The 8,416-nt window shown below is 31.0% G+C and overlaps 1 protein-coding gene across 3 annotated transcripts; it reads left to right on the forward strand.

Annotated features, from left to right (window-relative positions):
* The first annotated feature begins 5,086 nt into the window (after positions 1-5,086).
* On the forward strand, positions 5,087-7,981 carry LOC108326842 (APETALA2-like protein 3). Of its 3 annotated transcripts, XM_052872698.1 has the most exons (11): positions 5,087-5,252; positions 5,360-5,815; positions 5,896-5,921; positions 6,004-6,034; positions 6,133-6,220; positions 6,324-6,469; positions 6,637-6,696; positions 6,815-6,921; positions 7,006-7,148; positions 7,303-7,416; positions 7,513-7,981. In XM_052872698.1, the coding sequence occupies exons 2-11, from the start codon at positions 5,382-5,384 to the stop codon at positions 7,762-7,764; spliced, it is 1,401 nt and encodes a 466-aa protein (XP_052728658.1). In that variant the 5' UTR covers positions 5,087-5,252; positions 5,360-5,381; the 3' UTR covers positions 7,765-7,981. The 3 variants fall into 3 exon arrangements, with proteins under 3 accessions (XP_052728658.1, XP_017415912.1, XP_017415913.1); XM_017560423.2 differs by having other exon boundaries at positions 5,088-5,815; XM_017560424.2 differs by having other exon boundaries at positions 5,089-5,815; positions 6,652-6,696.
* The last annotated feature ends 435 nt before the right edge of the window (positions 7,982-8,416 follow it).

Below are 8,416 nucleotides of genomic sequence, written 5' to 3' on the forward strand. Positions count from 1 at the left end.
TTTTAAATTAAAATTCATTAATTAAAAATAGAGATATTAAAATTAAGTTAAAAAAAACTTTTTTAAATAAAAGTTATGATAAAATAAATTGGTATCAACAGTAAGAATTAATGTTTAGGAGGCATAGATGTTTCCAGTTTTGATCCACCGAAACCTTTGTCTCGTATTTGAAGCCTTTCCCTGACCATTTTGAAGATGTTTGGACCGCATTTGTTGTGATGCTAAATTACTGTTGTACCGCCGCTCAACTCAATCACCTTTCCCCTTACCAACAACACTTGTACAACCTATCTCAACGTAAAATTGTCAACTTTAACTATCATAAAAACAACATAATTGTTCTATATTTTATTATTAATTAAATATGTTTTTTTTCTCTTTACTATTATAAAAAAATTGTGCTTATTTCTAAAATAAATAATAAAGTTTTTCTTTTTGTATTTTACAAAAATTGTGTAAATTTTTCTTCAATCGGTGGATCATTTGAAAGAAAAGATTTATTAACCAATTTTTTTTTTCTATTAACTATTACAAAAAAATTATAAATAATAAAATAGTTTTTCAGTTTATGGATCTTTTGAAGAAATTGATTAAAAAATATTACATAAATGTAATTCAACTACAATCTACATAAGTAAGTAGTCGATACAATTTTTAATTCAAAATCTTAAAAAATAATTTAAATAATTACAACTTTATGTAATCGAGGGTTTGGCCTCCTACACTTTTTTATATATAAATTATATATAATTTAATTTCTTTTTTAAAACTTAAATATGTTTTTAATACATTTTATATATTTTACATCTAAATTTTTTCATATATTTATATAAAAATTTTGATACCCAAAATATTTATTAAAATCTGTTGTTTATAAATTTTATTTAAACTTTTTTATTTTTTAGGCAATATAAAATTAATATAAAAGTTAAACTGATAATTCTAAGCATTAACATATTATAATTTATGAAGCTACGTTTCTCTTTTAATAAAATTTTAAATAATTTTCAGATATAAATACTTTATATGGAGAAAAAAATATACTTTTAATATAATATCCCAATTTTCATAGTTTCAAAGATTTATTACATTTTTAATAATACAAAATAGTTAATTCGAGAAAAACATATAAACTACATTTATAATGATTCAAATACACTATATAATAGAAAAATATATACACGGTCCTATACTAAAAGGAGATACACTATACTAAGTCTAAAAGTATAATATAGTTTATAAAAAAATTCGTTTCATTGATTTAAAATTCCCTATTCTCTAATTAAAGAACTAAACCAATAACTAATATAGCAAATTTCACATATTTTAGATCAGATTTTATTAAACTAAATGGCTAACCAAGTCCTAATTGACACAAAAACAAACTCCAAATATTAGGTTCCCTTTTAAATTAATTCCTCTATCATTTCATTTCACCTGTTAAAAACCCGAAATCTTTAAAAATCAATCATTCTCTAACCTATTGTCAAACTAAAATTTAACAACTAATTAATCAACCAAACCAACAACATATCATCCATTTGTCATCTAAAATTAAACATAATCCAGCAAACAATCATAACAAGTCTCTTCCAATACCAAACAACACATTTATATCAAGTTTAAGTAATTATACCATAACACAACATAATCTCAAACAAGCTTAATCTCTAAATCAAACTCAATCATACCAACTCAGATTATCAAAACACTAAAACAATAGAAAAGAGGTATTTAGTTTTCCTTACCTTATAAATAACAAAATTACTCTAAAAGGTCTAAAACAGTACTAAATGCACAAAAAGCTCTATCTTCACCTACGAACGACAAAAACACAATTAGGATACAACGTTAGAACTAGTGATCAACAAAAAAACTTATAGAAGATTCAAACGTCACATACATCCACAACAAATTCGCATGCAAAAAAAAACACAAAAAAGAAGAGCAATAAAAACGAACTTACTTTATCTAAGAAACTGATTGATTCAAAATAGATAACTCATTGTCAGGATCAATCCTATTATCTCAGTTCTTCAATCAAACGAATAGAGATGAATAAAGGCTGAAAACTCCTAAAAAAGGACAGAAAACTCTAAAAAAATATTTTTTAGAAAGATAATGTGTTTTAAAATTATGAAACTTGTTTATAATAAAATTATTTATATTAAAACTCTTTAATAGTAAAATAATATGATCTCCCTATTTTAAACCACTGTCATTTTTAAAATTTCTTTTTTAGGTCTTTACATTTAATATTTTTTATTTTTAAATCACATCCAAAATTATGGTCAAACTTTTGACGACTTTTTAGAAATGAACTAATTTTTTCGAAGACTCAACTAAAGCCTTGCTCAAACTTTTGACCATCATTTTTGGTCTTGTAGGGAAGAGCTTTAGCAAGTTTTGTAGTATTTATGCTAAGATGGTTGACACTGTTCATGGATTTATAGAGGAGAAAGTTTACTACGAGGACAATATGAATAAAATCTAATTCTAACTATATATATTAATTTAATTTAAAACTTTAAAATCATGAGTTTATAAATAATCATTCTTACATGATGTTTAATTTTTTTTCATTCGTATGAAACTTATAATCATCCTTAGATTTTGATTTACTAGAATTTGAATAGTTCGGTTAAGGCATTTAATTTAACCCTGCATCAACAAATCCTAGCTTGTAAACTGTTTGATTGGTTGGAGACATAGCATGAAACCATGGGACATGACAATTTGGATACAAGAGTGTATTCTTATACCTATTGTGAATGGAACTTGCTTATTTCTTATGTGCACACCAAATATCTGATACAATTTATAGATTTCTTTAAACTATGGTGTTTTATTGCATTCTCTTGTACAATGGGCACTGCACCTATAAATAGCCCATCCAACTCACCATTACAATACTGTGTTCTTTCCTAACTTCCTTCTTGGTAGTACCATTTCATTAAATTTTCTCAGTATTTTTAACCATAAAATATGCATTATCCAGCAAAAAAACATAACAGACATTGCCATGAATCTATTTAATTACTTGATTTTGGTAAACGATTTTATTACATTAGGTGTTAGGTTGCCCCCAGTAGTAACTACAAACTGTGGTACAGACATTAATTCAACTTAGCAAAATAAATTTTAATTTACTCACTGTATATTTTATTATATTTTAATATTATTTAATTTACATTCTCGCACTTCTTATAAACTTTTGTCTCCTTACAAGCTTTAGTAAAATATATTTTATTTTATTACGTGCTTTCACTGTCACTTTGTAATTTATTTTTTAGAGAAATACTTATATTTGATTTATTATTATTATTTTCTCAGATATATATTAATCGGCAATACAAATGTACATACATCCAGCAACGTTTTTTTTTCTCTAATTTTTCTTACACGGTTATTTACCCACTTTATTAAGATGGAAAGATAAACAAATATGTTTTCTTATAAAATATTATCCCAATTCAAATAACGTATTCAAATATTCATGTCATTGATCTAAAACAATTTTAATAGCGTTAAGGAAAAAAAAATAGTTTCAAAAAAAAATTTCATTTACTTTTTGAAATATATATTTTTAAGAAAATAATGTTTATAAAAATATTTTTTGATATATTCTTTTAAAGTTCTTGTTGTTAAAAAAGGTAAGAATATAACTTTTTTAGTTAAAAAAATTAATTTAATAATAAAATTTGTTTTAATTGTATTCAATAATTCATGCTATCAAGTTACTTTTACCAATAATTTAACTATTTATGATTTTTTTTCTCCTTAAGTTAAATTAAATGTAAATAGATATCATGGAGAATATTTCAACAGGGGAAGAATGTAATCTATAAGACAAAATTTTACTGTTTCTAGAACATGGCATTTCCAATGTTACCCTTAGAAAATTTATTTTGTATTCTTTTCAAGTGCTTTGTTATTTCTTTTCTGTTGTAAATATTCTGTTCAAGCTCTTATATTTGGATTGCTCTTACTATATTTCACAAATATTTATATAAATAAATAAAGCTTTTTAAAATTTAATTAATTAATTACATAAATAATATTTATGATAATTGCATACTATTTTTATATTTTCTTTGTTTACAGATATTCGTTTTCCTAAACAATTGAAAAAATAATGTCATTGATAGAAAAATAAACTAATTACAGGTTCTATAACATTTTTATCACCACTTTATTTTCCCTGTATTTTTTCTGGATGAATTTTTGAAATAAAATTGGTAAACATTGTAATACAGTTATTTTCTTTTTCCAACATAAAAGAATAAAAAAGTTAAAATTTTATTAACAGCTAATGAAATACCTGCTAATTAATTCAGAGCATCGATTAGAATGTTAAACGAAATTACATGCAAGAAAATAACAGAGAAATAATTAGAGGACTTTTCATTTGTCGATAAACGTACTGTCCACAGTAAAATCAATGACAATTATAAGGACTTATTTATCAAATTATATAACAGTATTTATATTTTTTTCTTTGGAAAAGATTTAAATTTATTTAGAAATCACTAACTTTCTAGTGTCTTTTCAATAAGCATGAAATGAAATACTATCCTCATTTTCTTTTATTTTTCTTTTGATATTTTTATGTAAACAGTAATTAATTTATCAATTACAATATAACCGTTGACATTTTTTATTGTTACATCATAATAAATACACATATGTAAAAATAAATTTTAAGAATGATAAAAAATCTAAGAAACGATGATTAAAAAAGCTTTAATTATATTTGAATATAAAAATAGTATATTACTGTAAAAAAAAAAACAGAGGACAAAACTGAAAAAGAGGCCAGTTGACTGAGTAATGAGATTGTCAGCCCTTAGCAGAGTGCGGAAATACAGTAGGAAGGAATTATCTCAAATATGAAATAAAATATGGAGATTGATTAACGATAAATTATTTATTTATTAGATGCAGGCGTCACTCTCATGCAAATATTTTTGGTTCTACTCCTAATTTTATTACTACAAGTAACTTCTATAAATAAACAAAAAATAATAATGGAAGCATAAATCAGGAGAAGGAAAAAAAAAAGGAAAAGAAAAACTAGAAATAATAAATGTGGGGTAAGAGTTTAAGAAGAAAATGAAAGAAAAAGGAAAGACTTGAAGGAAACATTGAGGAAAAGAAGGCACTCTGTTTTCTGTTTTTTTAACCTCAGTCATGGCTCATCACTCTTCACTCTTCTCCCTGCATGAAACTCCTTCCTATTGTTGTACGGTTGGGTCAGTCTCCTATTTCACAACGATGTGAAGGCGTTACCGTAGGAGATTAATCGCTCTACCTCCGCTTCTAACTAACTTTACTTTCCCTCCAAACGCTTCCTTAACAGATTCTAACAAACTCTCACAGCGATGCTGGATCTTAACCTCAACGCAGATTCCCCCTCCGACAACAACCACACGCCTCCGCTCTCCGTCGCTCAAATGGAGAGCTCCGGAAGCTTCAATTCCTCCGTTGTCAATGCTGCCGACACCGATGACTCCTGCTCCTACGGCGACGCCGTCGCCTACAACTTCGCCATCCTCAACAGCAACACCGCTTCCCCCTCCGCAGGAGAATCCTCTGTCCGCACCATCCAGCTCTTTCCGGCTACAGACTCAGGAGTCTCGCCGACTTGGCTGGACTTCTCGACGAAGGTGGATCAGCACGGTGCCGCCTCGGAGCAGAGGATCACTCCGCGGCAGCCGCTGGTGAAGAAGAGCCGCCGTGGACCGAGGTCGCGGAGCTCGCAGTATCGCGGCGTCACTTTCTATCGCAGGACAGGAAGATGGGAATCTCACATTTGGTTAGTGGATTTTGGTAGTTTTGCTTTGTGATAACACCTTACTTTGTCTGAACACGCTGTGTGGTTTTTGATTTGTGCAGGGATTGTGGCAAACAAGTGTACTTAGGTGAGGTCGCCATTAGAGGATTTGTTTTAGATTATGTGCTTCACCTTTCTTCAATATCGCTTTCGGTTTTTTCTTTTTGTAGGTGGATTTGACACGGCGCATGCTGCGGCAAGGTAATTTCATTTATATCGTTTTCGTCCTTAGGTGTTTCTGTTTTTGTTTAAGCGTGTGAAATGTTTCGTACAGTTTTTTATTGTTATTTTTGTTTCAGGGCTTATGATCGCGCTGCGATCAAGTTCCGCGGGGTTGATGCGGATATCAATTTCAACGTTAGCGATTACGACGAGGATATAAAGCAGGTTGTGTGTCTGAACAGTGGAGTGGTTTTTGTGTGTTGGTTGTTTAAGAAACTTGAATGAAACTGTCATTGTGGATTTGATTTACTGTTACTATGTTGTGCAGATGAGTAATTTCACGAAGGAGGAGTTTGTGCATATTCTGCGTCGACAGAGCACGGGTTTTTCAAGGGGAAGCTCCAAATACAGGGGAGTTACTCTGCATAAGTGCGGGCGATGGGAAGCTCGTATGGGGCAGTTTTTGGGTAAAAAGTGAGAAGACAAATCGGTTTCGGTTGAATTATGCGATGGATAAGCTTCACATACTTCATCAGTTTTGTTTTTTGTTTATCAATTTTCGATTTTACTATGCATTAAGTGTGGTTGTGTTGGTTGGTTTAGTTGGTGATAGATCATAATTCAATTTTAAAGTTGGCCAGGGTTTATCGCTGTAGGTATATATATCTTGGGCTATTCGACAGCGAGTTAGAGGCTGCAAGGTTTTATCAATCGTTATCAGAATATCTCTCAGACTAAATTCCTAAACATTTTGGATTCCATATATGTACAGACACACGCGTAGTGTGTTATTATTGACTTGCTGTGTGATAATTCCAGAGCGTATGATAGGGCTGCTATAAAATGCAATGGAAGGGAAGCAGTTACAAACTTCGAGCCCAGCATATACGAAGGGGAGGTGATTTCCCAATCTGATAATAATGAAGGTAGCACTTGTTTGTCGTTGAGGCTCTTTGATTTTTTTCAGTCGTTCATAAAAATCGACAATGGATTTATTCTAACATTTTCAGATGGCAAGCAAAATCTTGATCTTAACCTGGGCATAGCTCCCCCTTCTTACTCTGACTCTCAAATCAAGAACACACCCAGCAACGGAAGTGGTTTGAAAGGTCCACCCAGCTGGGATGATATCCCTGTCGAAAAGAGATTTATGGTAAGGTGGAGAAGTATTGTATGGCCATACGGTTGGATTCAATTCTTCTTTGAGTCGGCAATTTCCCTAGAGTCCCTGCTTTTTCAGAATTCATGTTTCTGAAGTGGCAGTTTTCATTCTTGGCTTTGATGGTATATCTTCACTCACTTGATAGTTTGAGCACTCTGGATCGAGATCACTGAATGTTCAGGCATCTCAAGGCATCTACAGGGTATCTGGGCATCATCCTTCCACATGGAATGGTAGCAATTTCTTTCCCATCTACGAGGTGATTCTCATATATTCTTAAGGCCGGGATAAATAGTTTTTGGGTGAGTATATATTTACTTGAGAGAGATGAGCAATTTTGGTTTATATTTTACAGGAAACAGCAATAGAGAAGAGGATGGAAGCTGGTCCCATGCCTAATTGGGCATGGCAAGTCCAAGGTCCGTATGGCGGGCCAACTCTTACTCCACCGTTCTCTACTGCAGCATCATCAGGATTCCCTTCAACAATAATACCATCAGCTGCGGATACTCAAATTCATTTTCCAAACATGACTTTCCTCCACTCACATTTTCCACCATCGATCACCAACTCGGGCACCGTATCCCCTTTCTTCATCGGTAGCTGAATGCATTGCTAGGTTTTAGAGCGTATGGTTGACACGAAACGAGTAGGACCAGCTACAACTAGTAATTGAATTGTTTGGTTCTGGAGCTATTACTATTTGGCCTTTAATATACTAATTTTCTTCAATGTAAAGAAATGCCATGCTAGTCGCGAAGGCATGATGAACTCTGCTTTTACTGGTTTGAGACTACTACTATAATGAGTTAGCATTTACTTTGGTATCCAACATTCAACCTCGGTGCTTTCTATCTTGAAAATACTTGAAAAGATGATGGTGATCTTTGAAGAGACGGAAATAGTACAAATTTGAGCGCATGCTAGGTTCAATCCGTATTTGTGGGTCATGATTTTTTAATTTTCTTTGCTTCCGTTAGTTATTCACCACTGTGCAATGTTTATTATTGCCGACATAACACTATTCACAATATTTGGCTTGAATCCTATCACATGGTTATTCTTTATATTTAAGGAAGAACAAAGCTGTCTTACGGTCTTCGCTAATGATTCCTCCCCTATCCTAGGTCGAAGTTTATACAATAGTTTTGTGCGGGCGGTACAACGTCCAAATCACTTTCTGACCCTTTTCATTCCCATGTGCATTATTATTATTATTATTATTATTATTATTATTATTATTCATGTTTTTTCACATT

Source organism: Vigna angularis, chromosome 2 (assembly GCF_016808095.1).
Source record: "Vigna angularis cultivar LongXiaoDou No.4 chromosome 2, ASM1680809v1, whole genome shotgun sequence".
NCBI lineage: Eukaryota > Viridiplantae > Streptophyta > Magnoliopsida > Fabales > Fabaceae > Vigna > Vigna angularis.

What these genes read in the sequence shown, in the direction of transcription:
- LOC108326842 (XM_052872698.1), top strand. Translation starts at nt 5,382, where the DNA reads ATGCTGGATCTTAACCTCAACGCAGATTCCCCCTCCGACAACAACCAC. An exon ending in TGGCAAACAAGTGTACTTAG is followed by an intron (nt 5,922 to 6,003) that starts GTGAGGTCGCCA and finishes TTCTTTTTGTAG; the next exon opens with GTGGATTTGACACGGCGCAT. An exon ending in CTGTCGAAAAGAGATTTATG is followed by an intron (nt 7,149 to 7,302) that starts GTAAGGTGGAGA and finishes CTCACTTGATAG; the next exon opens with TTTGAGCACTCTGGATCGAG.